The sequence below is a fragment of the Pygocentrus nattereri genome, chromosome 6, assembly GCF_015220715.1.
Source record: "Pygocentrus nattereri isolate fPygNat1 chromosome 6, fPygNat1.pri, whole genome shotgun sequence".
Lineage (NCBI taxonomy): Eukaryota > Metazoa > Chordata > Actinopteri > Characiformes > Serrasalmidae > Pygocentrus > Pygocentrus nattereri.
In genome coordinates this window covers 40,468,059-40,488,790 of record NC_051216.1, presented here as the reverse complement: position 1 = coordinate 40,488,790, position 20,732 = coordinate 40,468,059, and the positions used below count along the sequence as shown (strand labels likewise).

At 40.8% G+C, this 20,732-nt stretch overlaps 1 protein-coding gene across 1 annotated transcript; it reads left to right on the top strand.

The window, feature by feature from the left end:
• The first annotated feature begins 6,362 nt into the window (after positions 1–6,362).
• On the top strand, positions 6,363–20,287 carry LOC108425951 (rho-related GTP-binding protein RhoE-like). The gene is made up of 5 exons (XM_017695045.2): positions 6,363–6,728; positions 7,734–7,821; positions 15,680–15,789; positions 17,336–17,470; positions 18,433–20,287. Exons 1-5 carry the CDS (start codon positions 6,588–6,590, stop codon positions 18,679–18,681), a joined length of 723 nt encoding a protein of 240 aa, XP_017550534.1. The 5' UTR covers positions 6,363–6,587; the 3' UTR covers positions 18,682–20,287.
• The last annotated feature ends 445 nt before the right edge of the window (positions 20,288–20,732 follow it).

Genomic DNA, 20,732 nt, shown 5'->3' with positions numbered 1-20,732 from the left:
GTATATTGTATTTATACACATTATTTAAACTGTATTTTTAATTAATACATAAACAGGGCTTTTGATGTTAGTCAGAAATGGCTGAACAGTAGCCTGCTTTTGAGGTCAATATGTGACCAAGTGTGAATAACATCTATGTGGAAAAAAAGGGGTCCAATGAAAACTGTGCCGTTTCAACAATGTCGTCGTATTTGTATGCCATCCCACTGTCCAGTACTGGGTCAGGGAATATCTGGTCGTCGTCTATCTGGCACAAATCAGATGTTTTAAGATGGATATTTGAGAAGTGGTTAATGCAATTCTGGTATTTTTAGGAATTCAAGCTCTTAAGAAGAAATTGTGGGAATATTGAAAACGTTTAGAAAACATTTATGGTAAGTACTGAAAGGTTAATCATCTACAGCTGCACCTGTGCAGTTCTTAGTGTGGTTGGATTTTCCGGGAAAGGTGAGCCAGAGTACAGAATTATAGAGTGGGAATTACAAGGATTACCTCATGAGACATTAACCTGGAGATGATGAGTAGCCAGCAGAATTGAAACACTTGAAACTAGGCAAGAACACACACACACACACACACACACACACACACACACACACACACACACACACACACACACACACACACACACACACACACACACACAAATATAACAGTAATACAATTATACAAAAAAACAATATCTATGCTCCAACTGACTAATTTGCATTGCACAGGTCTCTCTTTATTTAGATTAGATTAGAGCAGGTTTTTCTTTCTTTTTACCCCATTCAGTGTTTAACCCAAGTCGGCACCATCAACCTGTGCCAACTTTCTTAGTTCGCAGCTGTAGTGGAACAAAAATAAACGTTTAAGTTGAGTTTCTTTGCTTTTTTTTTCAATGTTGCTTTAAAATAAGACCAACATTATAAAGAGTTTCTGAACAGCTTCAATGAATTTGTTAATGGTTATTAAGTAGATCATTGACACTTCATTAGTCATTACTAAGCAGTTAAAACACAACATTAAAAGTGAGCTGAAGACTGTGAATGCAGTGACGCTGAGAGGGTCAATGCTGACTGATGAAAAAGACAAAGTAAGATCAGTAAACATCCAAATCTGAGGTTTACCACTACAAATGACTGTGGGTTCACTGTTAGTCAAACAACAGGTCACGGTTGCCCTTCTCATTCCTGTGTTATAAACAATACTAAATGATTTTACGCTCTTTAAGACCTAAACAATAACTCATTTTCAACCACTCATGAACACGGTCTTATTTGAAAGTGGTACAGGTCATGTTTTATCGGACTAAACCACAGCCATGATGTTATTAGAGATAACACGCAGCCTCTGTCCCGTTCTGTGTGTTCTGTTGCTAACCACAGAGTCACTCCCTAGCAACATCTGCCAGAGCGTAGACCCAGAACCTTCCACCACGTCCTTATTTAGCCATGCTGAGGCATGTGATGGGACAGCTTGATACTCCTTTGTGAAATATTTCAAAGTTACGTAAGAGATACCTCTGAGTAACTGAGGTCTGGTGGGTCAGAGGCTGGCCGCTGCACTTCATGTCCTTGAATAGCAAGAAAATACCGTTCAATTTGCTGTTTTCCTCCATGCTTCTCTCAGACTCACCTTCATTTCATCCAGACCATTCGCTCGTTCTTTTGTCCCCTTTCCTTTGTGCAGCACCCTTTTTTATTCAGATGTCCATCTGCTCCTGGCAGTCAGAGCATCTTGTGTGTGCGTGTGAGTGTGTGCTTCCACAGGCTGAGAGCCTTTGTTGAATTGTCATCAAAGCTTTAGTTGCAGGGAATGACGATGCGTTTATGCCACGGCACATTGGCTCAACGCACAATATGGATTTTGCAAACAAGGGTCAATATTCATCCGCATGTGTTCTTTGCAATGTTTGTTTTGAATGTTGATCTAATCAGCATTTTCAAATCAATTAGATCCATTCTTTTGAGTTGGGCAAATCTTTCTTCTTGCATTTATTATAGAGCCTGACTGATTTATTGGCCAAAACTAAAAGCCACCCACAGTTTTATCAGTTGCATCAAATATATCAAGATAGTTGTCTTCTTTTTTCAGTCATAGCATTGCCAGGATTTGAGCCTGCAGTCTCCCACCAATAGGCAGAAACTGTAGATGGTTGAGAAGGTTATCATTCAGTAACTACAGAGACTTCAGTGCAAATTGGCTGAGCTATTCTTACATTATAGGAGTGTATATTAAAACTTTGAGCCCACTGGTGGCCCTAAGGGGTTAATCTTGTAGCCCTTGTATTACTTCATTGGGCGGGGGGGTCTGCCATATTGATCTTGATGGCAATAAAATAAGCCCAGGAGTTTCTAGTGGGTTGTATTTTCTATTAACCCCTATGTTTGTAGTCATTAATATTGTGCATTCATTGATAAAGTAATACTTTATACTTGCAGCTGCCATTATAGTCACCCCAGGCCTGGAAGCTTGTAAGTCTTGAGTGGAGTATCTGGGGTGTTTACAGCATATCCACATGCCACGACAACCCCTGCATTTCATCTCATCTGAATTGAGCTAATAACAGCAATGTTATAGTATAAGAGAATAACAGACATGCAAAATATATCCAAACGTACTCTTTAGCAGGAGTAACATAACACAAAATACTGATGGCTGGCGTAGCCACTGATGTACAGACATTTGGCTTCCTAGCACTAATGTTAGCAACCATTTGGCTACCTTCTGCATTAGCCAGCCAGCAAAAAAAAAAAAAATTCCAAGACCACCCACCTTCAGATCTCCCCCGAAGCAGCTGTAGACTTCCAAAAATTCCTCCCACCTTCAAGATACATCATCAGAAGGCTTAAAAACAAAAAGAAAACACCACACTCTACAGACTACTGTGGTGCTGCTGTTCACAGCAGAACGCAGAATAAATTATGCATTTAGTTTTTTGTCCAAAATAAAATTATTAAGCTATTTTCAAATATAATTATAATAAAAAAAATGCCTGATGTATTTTTATTGCTTGTATTCTAGTGTTGTGTAAATAGTCCCTCCACTGACGTTTGTACATTTAGCATGTTTTGAAACACGTTTGGGGTAAAATTGCATTGAATGACTTCTTCAGAATCATAACGACAATATGTACAGTTTACCTTTCAGATTTGTAACTCAACTAATATTATCATAATCATAACCTGATTTATTTACTTTAATTAGAGACAAAGGAGAAAAGCAGCATCTGCCTTACACGCCTCGTTTGTGGTTGTCCTGTTGGGGCGAAGTCGGTGCTAGCTGTCCAGAGCAATCACACGTCACTCCGAACAGCTTGGGATGGCCGGGATGGCCAGGCTGAGTGGGTGGGGGATGGGTGCCACTTACAGGGTCTTTTATCCTGCTACTCTATTTTGCTGTCCCACTAACCATTATTGAGGAGGGACACCACTGGGGCTCTACACGGCAGATCAATGAGATCCATGGAGCACGTTGCTGGCGAATCGATTCGCGGATCCACCGTTATTTATGTTCCCCTGCGAATTTGGGCAACATAATGGCTGTTCTGGGTGAGGGCACAAACATGCCCACGGTGGCCCGGCGCTCGATAATTAGGGAGCTGGCCGTTCGAGGAGTGTACTGCTTGGTAGAAGTCATCATTAGAATCGGTCGTGAGCGTTAATGGCTGGTTTGACCGGAGAGCGGTTGGCGCTAAACGCAGAGCCCTTGGGCAAGGCCGTAAATGAAGCGCAGGCTTTTGGGCTGATGCCAGGCAGGCAGCCAGTCTCTCATTATATCTCACTGTGCAGAAAGGCCGCAGGGCAAAGTTAACAAACTCGTCCTGTCATACTGTCACCGTCTCTGAAACGAATGGCAGGATTAGTGTCAACCGCGTCAAGCTACTCAAACACGGTCTGCTAACCTACTGCCTGTATGGAAACCTGGTTCCCTTCAACAGTTTTTACAGACATTAAAGAATATTTCAGCATTTTTCAGCCTAATCTCTGTCTGATGCACCTGTAGCATTTTGCCATAGACAATACTTTCCCTGGAAAATTAAGTCCATTAACTTGAAGCAACGCTTCAGCACCTGTACATTGTCTTCTCTAACATGTATACAGATTTTCTGTGCCTTTCAGGAAAATCCCAACAAAATTATTGTCAATAGTAATCAAATATATGCTATAAAATATAGATTAGGTCAAAAATGATGGTGTACACCTTTAAAGATCTGTCAGAGATGAAATTCCACCATTTTCTTTTATTTCTACACAGTTCAGTCATTGAGATGTAGACAGGGTCATTAGGAGTGCTTTGGTGTGAAATTGTATTATATACTGGGGCAGTCATGGGCTGGAGGTTAGAGAACCAGCCCTGTGGCCAGAAGGTCACCGGTTCGAACTTCAGAGCCGACAGTATATGACTGAGGTGTCCTTGAGCAAGACACCTAACCCCCAACTGCTCCCCAGGTGCTGCGGATAGGGCTGCCCACTGCTCTGGGCAAGTGTGCTCACTACCCCTAGTGTGTGTGCTCACTAGTGTGTATGTGGCGTTTCACTGCACAGATGGGTTAAATGCAGAAGTGAAATTTCCCTGTTGTTGGACTAATAAGGGTCACTAAACCTCTATTATAAATCATTATAGAGACTCAAATTTCTTTACAGTGGTGATGATAGGAACCAGGAGTCGCCATGTGTCTAACACAAATACACAAATACAGCAATTTAATTTACTATCCAAAACCACCAGTGAACCAACACATGTCTTCTGAGTTTGTAGTGTAATATTGGTGATGATAAAAAAGTGCTACATCTGGCATCTGATCATAAATAAAAAAGAAATTTTCTTTGTTTTGGGGACTATTTTGCCTCACAATGCTCAGCATGTGTCTTGCTGAAATTGTTTTGGCTCAAAATCTTCTCTCAAAACTATGATAACGCAATGTCTCAGTCATCAGGCAGTATAATAGCATTAGTGATAATTTCTTGTAGTAACTTTCTGTGAGGGAGCTTTTAGAATCTCTTCAGACGTCCGGTTCCTATCACCACCACTGTGAACAATTCTGAGTCAGTACGTTTATCCAGAATGGAGCTTTTCACCCTAAACCACTCTGAGTTAACCATATAATTATGCAGCAATTATGAAAAATAGGTGGAAGTCCTCTTTAAATACTCCACATAACTACAGAGCATATGTACATATTGATTGCATAGTAGTTGCTAAGTTATATTAAGGTTAATGCCTCAATGATATGCTTTTTTTGTTTAAGATGTTAATATGCTGATGACATATTTATTAGAGCACATTTGTGCAATTATACAATACACAGCACTTTGCAAAACTTCGAGACCACTCCTTTGTTTAACAAGAGATGGTCTGAGACCTCATCCATACTAAAAAGGCCCAGAAAGAGTCCTCTTCAAAGTTCACTTACAATGTGAAGACAAAAAGAACTGAGGTCATTCGCAGTCGGTTCCCTTTCAGGTTCACTACAACGGAACTCAGTTTGGTTCATTTAAAAAGTATCTGTGAAAACACCCTTAGAGACCACTAGTTTCCTGTAGGCCCACATTAGGAAAGCATCAAATGAATTTGTTAAATCATCACAATCCTTTCCACAGAGCTATCAACTCACCAGGAAAGCACAGAATACCATTACTGAGTACTGGACACCAGCAGAAACCAACAGAAACCTGACTTTCAATGGTTTCTATGATTATTTTCAGCAGGGAAAAGGCCCTTAATGGTCGTGTGGGCTGTAAAGGGTGGTCTCTGACTTCTACACAGTTCTGTATGCACAGGTTTAGCACCCCTTTTTCACGTTCAGTCTGCTGCTTTTCCCAAAAGCACTGAGGGAAGTAAGGGATATCCACGGTGAGGAAAGCCAGGCTAAATTTACCTCCACACTTGGCCAAAATTGCTAAAGATGGTACTTTTTCCTCATCAGTTTTCCTTTCGTTTTGTGTGTGTGTGTGTGTGTGTGTGTGTGTGTGTGTGTAGTGTGTGTATACACACACATTATATATATATATATATATATATATATATATATATATATATATATATATATATATATAAACACACACACTACACACACACACACATATATACATATATATATGTGTGTGTGTGTGTGTGTGTGTGTGTGTATTTGGTTGTGTATTTACCCCTTCATGGGCACCAAATGCAAATGTTCACGAGGAGATGGAACACACGCTTGTTTCCACGCTACGTGGCTCATGGCCCATGGAAAGACCCCACAAAGTGAGGAATACAAACGTGGTGGTCAGGTAAGCCGTTGAACGCCTAAAAGCATTTCTGCCAAAAGAGGGCGCTCTTTCAGCGGATAACGCATATAAGGGCGAAAAGAGGAGGAGGAGGAGGAGGAGGGGGTTCGGGCAGATCAGTGAGTGGCTATTGGAGCTCTCTCGTGGCATGTGCTCCTCCAAGCGCACTAGAAGACACGCTGCCAGCTCGGAGGTGCCCCAGTACGGAGATGAAGGGAGAGCAGACCCGGGAGAACCTGGAGAAGTGCTGTTAGAAAGCTGGACCGAGCTAACCGAGGGATGCTGCGCGGAGTTTACGTTCATCTCGGTTTCTGAAGGGATTTATTGCTGAAATCAATGAAGGACAGTCAGAAGCTCCCTGCAGTGTCCGAAATGGATGCCAGTCAGAGTGTGAAGTGTAAGATTGTGGTGATTGGGGACTCTCAGTGTGGGAAAACGGCTCTTCTGCACGTTTTTGCGAAAGACTGCTTTCCAGAGGTGGGTTATTATTACTGGGGCTTTTCCATTTAAATATGGAGTAACTTTACTTTCCATACTGTTCAGTTTAACTAGTTTGATATTAGGGCTGGGCAGGATGGCAGTATTTATCGTTATTGTGATAAATTATGTCAAATGTTGTTACTGTAAGCTTTTCCCTATTGCATGTTTGCTCATATGAGAGTCTGTATAATTGGATTTGGGCCAGTATAATGTTGTATATATGTATAACGAAGACAAATCATTAGCCTGGTTTACAGTTTTTGAATGTTTTTAAAATGTGGCTTTACTTTGTCCAACTTATATAGGCCATATTATCCCACTCCAGAGGATATTACTCTGTGTAAGCAAAATGTTCCATCAATTTTTGCCAAATGAGATGTGAACAAAGTGGTTTTAGGGAAAAATGCACCATTCTAGAAAAGCTTCTTTACAATGGTGGTGGTAGGAACCAGAAAGTGTGATGTCTACAACACACTGTATTTACTACAGCCAGTGAACCAGCATGTGTTCGGAGGTTGTATATGCAGTGTTGATGATGACAAAATAGAGGAAAAGCTGAAAAAAGTTTACTTTGTTTTACAATGATCTGCATGTAAACCTCAGTAAAAAATACACTGCAGGACAAAACTAAAACAATACCTCAGACATCAGGCAGTGATAACCATTTCATGTGATGACCTTCCATGAGGGAGCTTTTAGAGGTGGACGTCGGGTTCCTATCACCGCCACTGTGAACAATTCTGGCTCCTGGTTTCTATAGAATGGAGCATTTTGCATGAAACCACTCTGAATGACTTTTTCTCCATCTTAACAGCAGCTATGCATGATTTTAGAAAACGTGGTGGACTTCTCCTTCTCCTCTTATTGTATATATTGTATGTAAGCTGTGGTTTTTCGGGTGTAGTTCATGTGGTCTCTGAATGAGATTAATGTTTTAGGTTGTCCGGTTACTCTTTGTTTGTTGTTGTTGTTGTTTATTGTGTGTTGTTGTGTGTGTTCCAGAACTACGTCCCCACCGTCTTTGAGAACTACACAGCCAGCTTTGAAATCGACTCTCAGAGAATTGAGCTCAGTCTGTGGGACACTTCAGGTAAGATTTTTCCACTATAATGAATTCCACCCTCCCAAGCCCAACGAGCGGGGCTTGTTGTAGTACTCAGTGATGCATTCTAAAGGGGTATTCCACTATTATTTCAAAATTTCTGGATAAGTGTATACATGTATATTTTACACTGTAAACAAAGTCACTCAGTGACTTGATGAAATGTCTTTTTACAATGGTAGTGGTGGGAACCGGACGTCTGAAGCATTTAATGCCTCTAAAATTGTGCATTCTTTAAAACTGATTAATGTCCGAGGGATACGTGCAGGGTGTTGTGAGGCAAGATAGTCTCCAAAAAACCTATTTTTCTCAGAATTATCACTATTTTACCATAATCAATATTACATATAAAAAATCAGAAGAGTGTAGATTCACTGGTGGTTTTGAATAGTAAATAAAATGGCTGTATGTGTGTGGACTGGTTCCTATCACTACCACTGTAAGGAAATCTGAGTCAGTGAGGTTCTCTACAATGAGCCATTTCACATCAAAACACTCTGAACAACTTTGTTTACATTTCAACGACTGAATTATGCAGAAAATTCGGAAAGTCAGTGGAATTTTCATTTAACGTTCTCCCAAGACGTCTGGTTTCTTCAGAGTTAAGGGCACATCTTGGCCTCCCCGAAGCTTCTCATACCATCTAAACTCTCTACTTGGTAATTCACTCTGTGTAGAAAATATGCAAATGTGGTCTAATTTAAAGAACAGCAGAGCAAACACAAACTGGAGCACTTCACCCGTGACGGACATGAGGAACTTTTGCTTACTACAGATTTGAATATATATGAGGTCATCTGAGAGGCTGACCAAGCCCAGAAAACGGGCCTTATTTAGGTGCCGCTCGGTGACTCTCCTTTCTCTGGAATGCCTGCGATGCTCCGTGACACTCAGCTTTAAATCTTCAGGCAGAAAGCCTCTCCACCCCTTTTCAAAATGCCCTGAAGCTATAACTCTCCTAAACAGCCTCCCTCAAGGATTAGCACTTCTAGGGATCACACGGACAGTTTGGATGTGCTCAGCAGATGTCATTACTTTGGCATTTCAGCAGAACCAGCAGGGAATAGCCTCACAATTCCATTTAGGAGAACTTATAAATCACACGTCTGAATTAGTTTCTTACTGGACTCTTGTTTGCCTTTTAAATTGTAAATTCTATTCACAATTTTACCACCAGTTTGAGTTGCAGTTGTCTTGTTTATAGCAGTGGGTCCCGGTGCTGGTCCTAGGGTACCTGTGCCCATCACAATGGGCATCCTGCTCTAATGTAGCCGTTTTAACTCAGGAAGGGGTGGTTAAAGGGAAATTTCTCCTGGAGAATGGACTGGCGACCTGTCCAGGGTTTATCCTGCCTTCCGCCCGATGACCACTGGGATAGGCTCCAGCACCCCCCGTGACCCTGACGGAGAAGCGGCTTAGAAAGAGTGTGTGTGTGTGTGTGTGTGTGTGTGTGTGTGTGTGTGTGTGTGTGTGTGTGTGGATAGCAGTATAAGAGCTGTGTGACTGTAAAAGTGACTGTACTCCACTGCAGAATGGATTGACTCCAGCAGCTGCATAAGCTGCCCGTCTGGAGCGGAGGAAGGGGGCCAGAACAGCAAACTCTGCCTGCGTTTGACCTGCACCCCCCCTCCCAGCTGATTTTAGTAATACTGCAAGCCTGCCCTCCGGCAGGAAACTTGGCCAAATGGACCGCAGCCAACAAACACAGATAGCGTGTACACACAAGTGCATGCCGAAGAAGTGCTTACCTCATCGCATATGTCACGTCAATCTCAAACTTTGGGAATCTGGAATGGGTAGAGCTTCAGGGTAAACAGTGTCTTGGCACAGTTTTTCGTTTGCTTTCTGTTGAAGAAGCAGTTGACCCCTTAGGACAGGATTGACTCCACAACACCTTTTGTACTTTGTCTTCATCCCAGTGTGTTCCTGTTAGGGAGCTTTCTAGTCTAAAGCTAGAGTTTAATTATATATATATATATGTGTGTCGCAAAGCATTGTATCCCTCAGCCTAACTGGTTTGACAGAATCTTTAGGCAAGTACAGCAAACAGTCATTGGGAATTCCTGTGGTGTCATTCAGTCCTGACTGCTAGCCTAGCCTGCTCCATGTGCTAATAAACACAACCAAGCTAGCATCGTTGAAACTCTTACCTCTCTTTTTTAACAAAATTGTAAAATTAAACAGCAATTCCACTTTCATTTAGTTCACAAAGGCGTTGCTTTTACCCTTTCGGTCAAAGAAAAGAAGCAAGTTTGAGGTAAGGCAGCTAATCATCCACATAGCTGCTTTGCTAACTTTAGCTTTTATCTTGTCCTCCTCAAAGGAATTTCTTTCATGTGAGTTAATCCATTCTCTCCATTCTAATCATAATGATTTGAAGAAAGTTAGCCCAGTTATGCAGCTGCAATAAGATATTTCGTTTTATAGTGGTAACATTAGCCACCAGTTAGCAAAAAAGCAGTTGTTGCTTTTCCAAAATAATTCCCACCTTCAGGATACATCACATAAGGGGTGTTTCTAGTCTTTAAACTGGGAAAACTCCCTTTAGAGACTATTGAAGAGGCAAGTAGACGTGTTTACCACAGATTACAGTCTCTCACTTTGGCCAGAGTGTCCTTTTAACTGTCCTTCAGCTTTGAAGGGGATGGTAGGACCACAATGGGGTGAAATGCATGTAAACAACTTTTGCAACAGCTGTTTTTCTGACCCACTGTGAACAAAACAGTGTAAAGACTGACATCCCTTATCTTTTGTTACTTGTTATCAGTCAGACACTGTAAGGGGCCATTGTGAATATTCGTAGCTGCTGATTCTTAACACTGTCACAGTGTTAAGCAAATGAGTCCCTGTGAAATGGACCCGCAAGATAATTACATCCTTTCAACCTGTGATATACACTTAAAGTTGGTTCTTCAAGGGGTCTTTAGTAAAGGCAGTTCTGTGTAAAACCCTTTCATGCTTAAATGTTTCTTTGTTTGGTGAAGTGATGGAGAATGTGTATGGTTCTGTATGGAACCTTTTTGAAAATAGGGTTCAAAAAAGGGTTCTACTAACATTTTCTGTGGTTTCATGTACAAGAAATTGTAATTACTTGAATAATATTCATGCTTGAATAAGTGAACCTGTTAAGAGCCTTTATTAGCGTGAAACTAGTTAAAATACTGTTTGTATTGTAGTTATAGGCAGTTAATATTTCAACCCAGTTAACATTTCAAGCAGTTAAACTCAATATTTAAAATGCTGTTTATACCATAAAAGGACAAAGTTTAAGCATTCATAACGCAAACTTATTGGAGCACAGATTTGGAATCATGTGTGGTTGTTTGAGCAGTTTTTTCCAGAGAAATGCATGAGGTGACAGGAAAGTATGAAGTGACATGGAATGATCTCAATTTCATATATCTCTACAAATAGTTCTCAACCACAGTGGTGTAAAACTACCAATTTTAACCTTGGGTTTGCACCTAAGCATTAAAAAGAGTTTATTGATTACATTTACTGCCTTTTAGTATGGCGTTTAGTGAGTACCATGTAGTTGCCTGAAGAAAGATTGGAAATGGGCAATTGGAATTGAACTGGCTCCACCAATCCGAAAGTAGGTTGTCACAGAGGGCAGCCTCTGGCTAATTATACCATACTGCCCATCCCCCTCACATTTTCAGAGTGCTTGGAGTGCTCTCTTGAGGCATCTCCTGTTCAAAATGGCAACTTAGCCCACTTTGTGGAACACACCATTGGAGTGCGCCATGCATCCCCAGCTCACGTTGGCGAGAAACCCACGATGAAAGACGACACCAGGTCATGGGTCAGGGAACTGGAGAGTTCTACAGGAGGTTCTCCAGAGATTCCTGCTCTAAGCAGGATGAGCGTGACCTCAATGACCTCAGGTCCTGAATGAAGGTTTGCATGACTGTATTTGAGCAACCAAAGTTGGGACTGAGTTCTGAGTTTGTTGTGGAGACTTGATGACTGTGGGAAGTTGAGGCTACTGTGCTTACACTCGCACATCTTTGTAAGCGGAAGGCTGGGAGGAAAAATTTATGCTTTCCAGAAGCCAGTGCTCAATATTTGTCAATATTTATTTGGCATTTGAAGACACTTGAGGTCCACTTTGTGTCTTCTGTAAAGGCAGTGCGCTCTTTGAGGAGAAAACAAACCTCGTCTTGAAATAGTTCTGGTCGCTCTGCAATTTTCAACCACTTTGGGTCAGATTGTGCGCATAGCAAGTGGTAGGCCTCGTCCTTTAATTGTCTTCCATCAAGATTATTTATTGTCTTTTTAAACTCAGGAAGTTAGCAGTTGCAGGATGAAAGGGTTCAGAAACTGGCAAGAGTTTTTGGATATACATCGGTCAGCCATAACTTTAAAACTGTGGTTGGGATAGTGTAGTGGTTAACACTTCTGCCTTCTACACTGTAGACTGGGGTTCAATCTCCACCTGGGCAAACACCCTGCACTATCCCAATAAGAGTCCTTGGGCAAGATTCCTAACACCGCCTTGGCCTACCTATGTAAAATGATCAGATTGTAAGTCGCCCTGGATAAGAGTGTCAGCCAAATGCCATAAATGTAAAACTCCCTCCTTGTGTTTGCACCTGTCCATTTTATCAGCTCCAATGGGCATATAGGACACTTTGTAGTTCTACAGTTATAGTCTGTACTCCATCTGCTCCTCAGCATACTTTGATAGCTGCCTTTGACCCTGTTCTTCAAAGGTCAGGACCCTCACGCGACCCCTACAGAGCAGGTATTATTTGGGTGGTGGGTCATTCTCAGCAGTAACTCTGATGTGGTGGTTGCATGTTAGTTTGTGTTCGCTGGAGCGAGTGGATCAGACACAGCAGTGCTGCAGTTTTAAACACTGATATTAGATATTCCTACCTTGTTGGTCCACCTTGTAGATGTAAAGATAGAGACAGTAGCTCATTATTTGCTGCTCAGTTGGTGTTGGTCATCCTCTAGTCCTTCATCAATGGTCACAGGAGGCTGTTGGCTGGATGTTTTTGGTTGGTGGACTATTCTTAGTCCAGCATTGACACATTTTAAACAGCATTGTTTAAAAAGTAATTTTTTAAATGTATTTCTCTCTAGTACAATAACTCATGTTATTGTTATGTTGTTACGTTATTATGTTGATGTCATTTATTGTTGGCTGCAGTTTTTGTGATGTAACAAATAACGAAGCTTTTGGAAGCTAATACCAAAGTAATAAACATATACTAAGTATTCAAATTATTGCAGCCCTACTTTTTGAACTGTATAGCTTAAGTAAATAGGCTTAAATGCTGTAAAATATTCATAATTTAAATGCTGTATTCATGATGTATTTGAAGCATCCACCCTTGAACGTTTTTCAGCTCTCAAATTAAGCACATCGGCTTGCATTTAGAAGCAACGTAGAGCGTAATCCACTCTATAATTGCTCAAACATATCTTCTGATGTTGGGCACATTGGCTCTCGCGTCTTTAATGTAGGTCTTAATGCTGCTGGATATGAAAACATGCTTGTCAAGCAAGCTAGCACATTTTTGTACTTCTGCTTCTGTCAGCAAGGCTGGAGAACAGTGGGAGGCAGGATTTGCTTAGAGCGCTTTGCATCTTTGTATCAGACTGTGTAAGTTATTTGAAAATACAGGCCGTTCAGGTGGTTAAACCTCAATAAAAAGGCCTTTTCTTGTTGCTGTTTCTCACAGAGGCTCGCGCAGTCTGCGCCCTTGACTCTTACAGACTGTGTATATCTTTGCTTTGTGCTCCTGACAGAAATGATTAAGCACCCAGACACCTCCCCGCTCCCAAAGGAGTGTTTGTGTAATGTTTGTGGGCACGAGGAGAAGACCTCCATCTTTCAAAGGAGTTTACAAAGGAATTCCCAGCAGTCGTGCTGTCTAAGCGGTGGAAAAAAACAAATTCCTCAGATTCCTGGCATTGGGGCAGCATTCCGATTTAGGAAAATTAAGTTTTTAGATATTTGTCAGAGAGGACCCTTTATTTGTTTAATTTCCAGCCATTAAGTGCAAGCTATTCATTTTTTCAGGGGATATTTCAGAGGAGATTAGATATAATCCACTCACCAAAGTGAGTTTTCAGTAGACGATAAGTGGGGAAAAAAGAGGAGTTTCCAAAACTGGAGTTCAAAAATGATTAAAAGCTGCAGAGAAAATCCTAACAACCACCTGGTAGACCTGGTAGACACTGACACTGTCCCTTCAGATAAACAGCACTTAAAGCTTCCATCTGAGAGAGGGGGTAGAAAATCAAGCTGCTTCAGATCTGAAAACATCTACAGGTGTTTCTGTCCAACCTTCCACCGTGAGAAGAAAACTCAGTGCTATGGGTCTGAAAGAATGTGTAGCTGTTCAAGAAGCTGTTACTGAGAAAAAAAGAGACAGACACATCAAACAAAGAAGCTGAACAATAGACTGAATCCAGGCCTCAACATCACTGAATGTGATTCCTTGAATGATAAGAAGCAGAAAATGTTAAACCAACTTTTAAGACTGAACTTTGGAGATGTGGAAGAATATCCCTGCAGATTTCTTTAAAACACTAAAAGCAAGGGCAGTAAAGGCAAAGGGTGAACCCAATAAACACTGAAAATTATTATATTATAATGAGTTGTTGAGGCTTCTGTGTTAAATGGATGGTTTTTGTTAAATATGTGTCCTGCTTAGTGTCCATTTTGATTGAACTTTGCTTTTTTTATGTCGGCCAGAGGGCAGTAGCATGCATGTGGGTTATGGGGTTTCTTCTAATCATGCGAAGAATTTTCAGGGTGGCTGATGGAAAGTAGGCCTGACATATTCATTTTACTTTTTGAGACCAAGGCCATTGTTCAATCTAAATGACTCCTAAATGGACATTTTTTCCCTCTTAAATTGGTGGCTAAATATGCAAGTCTGGCTATATCCTCGCTGCTAGGGCCCAAACCTCAATAACGTCAAACTCCTCACCACAAACCAAGGAAAGTCTGGTATGCGGCGGGTTTACTGCCTTATTGCTGTATTTTCTCACATTACAAAGTCTTCAGCAACCTACATTCGTTAAGCCTTACTCTGAATAAGAGGCTTACATCTTTTTTTGTCCTTGTTTGGCCTGTGAGCGTTTTTATTTTAGTAGGAATCGTGAGAGGCGGAAGAGTTGAGATGTTAGTTAAATTATTATTTTATGGGTTTCCTGAGGTTCTGACGCAGTTCTGAGAAAGATTAATGACCTGTCCAGACGGAGGCTGCCCCTGCAGTGAACTGAAGAAGTGAACTGTCACATATCTCTGAAGTACTATAGTATAAGCACTTGGATTGACTAATAAGGTGTATACTCTTAAAGGGGAATTCCATGTGTTATTTATTTATTTATTTTGGAATAATTCAGTGGCTGAGATTCATTCAGAGACATTCAGGGTGGTTTGGGGTGAAATTGTTCATTGTAGAGACTGTTTTTCTTTACAGTGGTGGCGATAGGAACCAGGGGTCACCATGTCTACAACACAAATACAGCCATTTTATTTACTAAACAAAATCACTGGTGAACATTTTGATATGTAATGTTGATGTTGGTAAAAGATTCATAAGTATGAAAAAAAATAGATTTCTTTAGTGACTTTTTTGCCTCACAACTCCCTGCATGCACCTCTCCTCCATGAATGACTTAAAGCAAATGGATTCAAATATATTTTAAGCCAACGAAATTATCCTAAAACAATGTGTCCGACTTCGGGCAGCATATCTAAAAAATTGTATGTAATAACCCTAGAACTGCATGCCTGAGCCAAGAACAATTCAGAAAGCTTTCTTTTCCAGAATGTAGGTGTTAGCACTGACTGACATCGGTGCATCCTTTGTTTCCACAGGCTCACCTTACTACGACAACGTGCGGCCCCTCTCCTACCCCGACTCGGACGCGGTGCTCATATGTTTCGACATCAGTCGACCAGAAACCCTGGACAGTGTGCTGAAGAAGGTTCGTAGCAAATGATTCTTCAATCCAGGTTTTCCCCTAAAATTGAAAAGTGGGTTCACACAGTCATGTGACCTGACTGAGGTCAGCTTTGATTTGAAGGAGGAAAATGAAGAGTCAGTTTGCATTTAATCTCAGAGACTTGGCTTGGAGTTTTGGTGGTGTCAATTGCAGTTTGCCCTGTGGTTTCTGAATATAATGATAGTGGACAGAACTGTGTGTGACCACCCCCTGGGATTAGATAGGCCTCTTTGCAGAGAACAGGCCTCTAGTTTGTAATGATAAGTCATTCTGATAATAATTCAGTCTCCTCATTTATCTGTGAAAAGTATATCAGCTGTATTTGACATCTTAATGTATACAAGGCTGGAATTGGCCGCTTATTTGTCAGTTTTTGGTTCACATTTCCTGTTCCACCTTAATCTACATTCTGGCACCAGAATGGAACTGTTGCTCCATTTAAGGTGGAATGGAAAATGACTTCACATGAAACCGAAGCGATGCAACCGCTGTGGTGTCCATGTTAGGCTAAGGCTAACCCCAAAAGATGAACTGGTGTACCACCCACTACTAATTTGCATTGCTTATTATGTATAACACTATAGCACTAATAGTATGGAAGAATATGGAAACAATGTCCACAAAAGAAAAGTATGGGCCGTTCTTGTAGCTTGTAGCGTTCAGCAGCCAACCTTTTTTTATATTGTCTTCAACACCAAAGGATTGCTATTGAAAACTGTTTTGTTTATCTAAGGCCCAATCCCATTTCTTATTTTTACCCATAGCCTTTAGTGGTTGAAATCTTCCCCTACGAAATGGGACCATCAAATAAAAAAGAACATTACTTCATCAACAGGCCACTAGCACTGCTCTGTATGCGACCCAGCCAGTCTGCAGTGATAGCAGAGGAGGGTAAAGTTAACAGGGGTTTTAGTTACATTTAGGGCATCATCTGCCTTCAAAGAGGGAGAATGACAATTATTTATTATCACCCACCGCTAACTCTTCAGTGATATGAAGCTGAGGTCAGATATTCGCCATCTTCTCCTTCAAATTTTCCCATTCCACCTTAAATGGAACAGCAGTTACATTCTGGCGGTTCAGGTGTCGGTACTGCTGGACTATTTAAGATGGAATGGGACATTAGCTAGCTACCAAGACATCAGCACACAGTGATTTTTCGTGCTTGTTATGAAGAAAAGGATTTTTTATGTCAAAATACATTGACATAAAATGACATTAAACTAACTTATAAGATAATATGGTTTATTATCATTTCTAACCGTGAAAATACTTAAATTTGTGAGTTTCTTTGGTCGCCATCTTGCCATTTTTTCTTTTGTCTCATAACACTGTTTGAAATGTGTCCCTGAAAAGCCTCTGTTTGGAGGGTCATGGAGCCCTATCACTTTGCCCTACCCCTCTATCTCAACAAAAATCGGGACACCCTACCTCTAGGCTTGAACATTGAAAACGGAGAGTTAAGGGCTAAGTCTTAGGTGCAAGGGGTAAAATGAGACTGGGTTTAAATGTCGTTTTCCTTCTGCAGTGGAAAGGAGAAATCCAAGAATTTTGCCCCAATACCAAGATGCTGTTAGTGGGATGTAAATCAGACCTGCGCACAGACCTCACCACCTTAGTGGAACTTTCAAATCACAGGCAGACACCAGTTTCATATGATCAGGTGAGTGGCTATAACATTTCTATTATTTAATTCAATACAACTTAGTCAAAAGCTCACTCACTGTTCAAACAGTGCAATACTGTACAGCACATTGATATCATCAGAATAGTGTATGTACTCTATATATTTGAAACCGTATAATAGATGGCCATTAATACAAGATCAAGGAAGCAAAGCGGGAAATCATGTTTAACAGAAAATTACACAGAATCTCACATTTAATTTTTAGTATGTAGTGTGTCCACCCTTTGGCTTTATTACAGCTCACTTTCAGTGTTTCAAAGAAATTTAAAAAGGGATATTTTCCACACCTTCAAAGTTCAGTCATAGAAGTTGTTTTTGTATTTTCTGCCTCTCACCATCCAAATAATTATGTACCATTTTCCTCCTTTATTAATCACTACACAACTTACATTTACGGCATTTGGCTGATGCTCTTATCCAGAGCGACTTAGAATTTGATCTTTTTACTTAGGTAGGCCAAGGCGGTATTAGGAGTCTTGCCCAAGGACTCTTATTGCTATAGTGTAAGGTGTTTGTCTAGGTTGGGATTGAACCCCAGTCTACAGTGTAGAAGGCAGAGGTGTTTACCACTACACTATCCCAACCAAATAATCACTCACGTGGTGATGATGAAGTCTGGATTCTCAGTCAGTACACCAGCAGCTTCTTTGTTCATCCTTTGATATTTTTTTGAACTCTAGTTTTTTGGATACTCACTTATTTTCCTTTGAGGTTTTCCTTCTTTATGCAAGTGCATTGCCTTATGCCCATTCTCCTCAGAAATATTTCCTGACAAATGAATCATTTAAGTGCTTAATGACATTTTATGGTCCTTATAAAGTAGTATGTCCTAAGATTAATAACTTAATAACGAGCCTAAAGTTCAATATGTGTGCTAAACTCACCGATGAACTTAAAAAGTGGTGAAATAGTTCCAAAACTCTCTTCTCATTGTGTAGGGTTCAAACATGGCCAAGCAGATTTCAGCCCCCTACATCGAGTGTTCTGCGCTGCAGTCGGAGAACAGCGTGAGGGACATCTTCCACGTAGCCACGCTGGCCTGCGTCAACAAGAACAACAAGAACGTCAAACGCCACAAGTCTTCCAGAGCTACCAAGAGGACTTCCCACATGCCCAGCAGACCCTACCTGGAAGCAGTAAACTCGGACATGCGGAAGGATAAGGCCAAGAGCTGTACGGTCATGTGAGCTGCCTGGAGACCATGTGGTTTACATTAGCTTTGGAGGTGAGGACAAGAGGGTTGAGACATGGCCACCTTCACCCTCTAGAGCAGCTCAAATAAGCAGTGAGGATTGGAGGATGATGTCATGTCACTTTATGTCCTCCACAGTGGCCCATTCTGCCCCACCTGAATTAAGCTAGCCAAGAACAAAATAGAATCAAACGCTGGAGAAACTTTTTGCAAAGCTCACGCTAATGTAAGTGCTTGGAACCCTGAAAAGAAATTTCAAATAACTTGAAGGGAGAGGATAGCATGGTGACATAAGTCAGTCCTCTTTCTCTTAGCTCAAGGAAACGGCACGATATTTGAAGTTCAGGTCGAGGACCTTCATGGAGAATGTGTATGTTGTTGCATATTTTGTAGTCAGAAGGAAAATGTGAAAAGTAGTTTGAAGGAAAGTCACATTGGACGTCTCTTGCAGAAGACAAGACAACAGAAGGCACTTAAATGGAGGAACCATGTGACGCAAACACTGTGGCTAAACCTGCCTTTTTATTTGTTATTGGTTTTTCCATGTTCTTGTTACTGCCTTGATGAACTGCTCAGATATATGTGTGTCGGTAGGTGGAAGCTTCTTCATGTTTCCAAACGTTATTTGTTGAGATGCTAACCTCAAAACATTAGCTGTTCTTGTGGGTTTCTTTCTTTTTTTTTGAAAAAGCCAAAGAGGTGTCAAAGTCAAGCTTCAGAGTCGTAGCCGCGAGGTTTCATGTTTGGACTCCTGTGCTTGTGTGCGGTCTTCAGTGTTTGATTATGTTGTTGGTGGTAGTTCTGGTAGTTCTTGGCTTGAGGACATATCAACAGACCTGGTAGCATGGATCCAGATATTAGTACTGTTTTGAAGCCTCAACTCCAGTGCCTCCATATGTGTTTGTTGATGTACCCCAAGCTTATCACGGCCTGGAGCTTCAGTATTGCTGGACTTGGTACAAGGAGAGTTCCTAATACCTCTTCATAATCCATCAGCATTTGGAACTGCTAGAGAGTAATCTCAGCTATGCAATACGCTGACTCTGGCCCATATCAGCGATTGGAAGAAAAAACAGCTGGCCTGGGGAAATAAGTGCATCCTCGTCTGGTGCTGACAGTTGAAGGACCTGCAAGATTGATAGTCATACCGATTTGTTGGAGCAGTCAAGAAGATAAATTCCTCTTGGAATAAAATGGTCAAATACATGTTTACCATTTGAATCCCAGTCCACATCAAAAAGAAAGTTTTCACCAGATGAAATGGTGCCGTAAATCAGAGATGGTGGAATTCTTATTTTACAACGCTTTGGCCATAAGCTCAGTCACAACCTTCACTGCAACTCTGTTCATTCTTAATCATAATGAAACATGATTTCTTATAAAACTGGAGTCATCTGTTAAAACTACTCTCATTGGTGCCTCAGTTCTCCCAGACAGTGTTGCGGCTATATGCCCTAATTTAAAACCTTGTGTTAGCTGTATAGCGTTCGACCTTTTTTGAATGTTGGAATCCATATTTCTATGTCTGTAATGATGATGTTTCTGCAATATTTATTGAAGTTATATTTTTTTCTTTGAAAATAAAATGCAGTGTCACAGTATGATGTTAATGAGTGTTTTTTTTAGTTTTGCAATTTATTTTCCCCAAATTTACCATAATAGCATAAACTGAAGCTCTGCTAATTAAAAGTAGATTGATTTTAGCATGTTGTTGCTGTCGTATCAAAAACACTTTGAATTTGTTACACCATTTGTGTAATATTGTATCAGAAGTTGTAGCATTATTGTTTCGTCATGCCATGCCTGTATTAGGATGTTAGGGTCTAATGGTGGAAATGAAAATGAGGGACAACATTTTTAACAATGTTGTGAACTTGGCACAGGCCTACTTAAAGGATTTGGCAGGTGAGAAATCAAATTGACATGATTTATTACTCACCCTACATGCAGTCGATCAGCCAAGACCAGGGGTCGACAACCCAAAATGTTCAAAAGAGCCAATTTATCCTTTAAACAAAAATCTAATCACCTTGGGATTGTCCATCC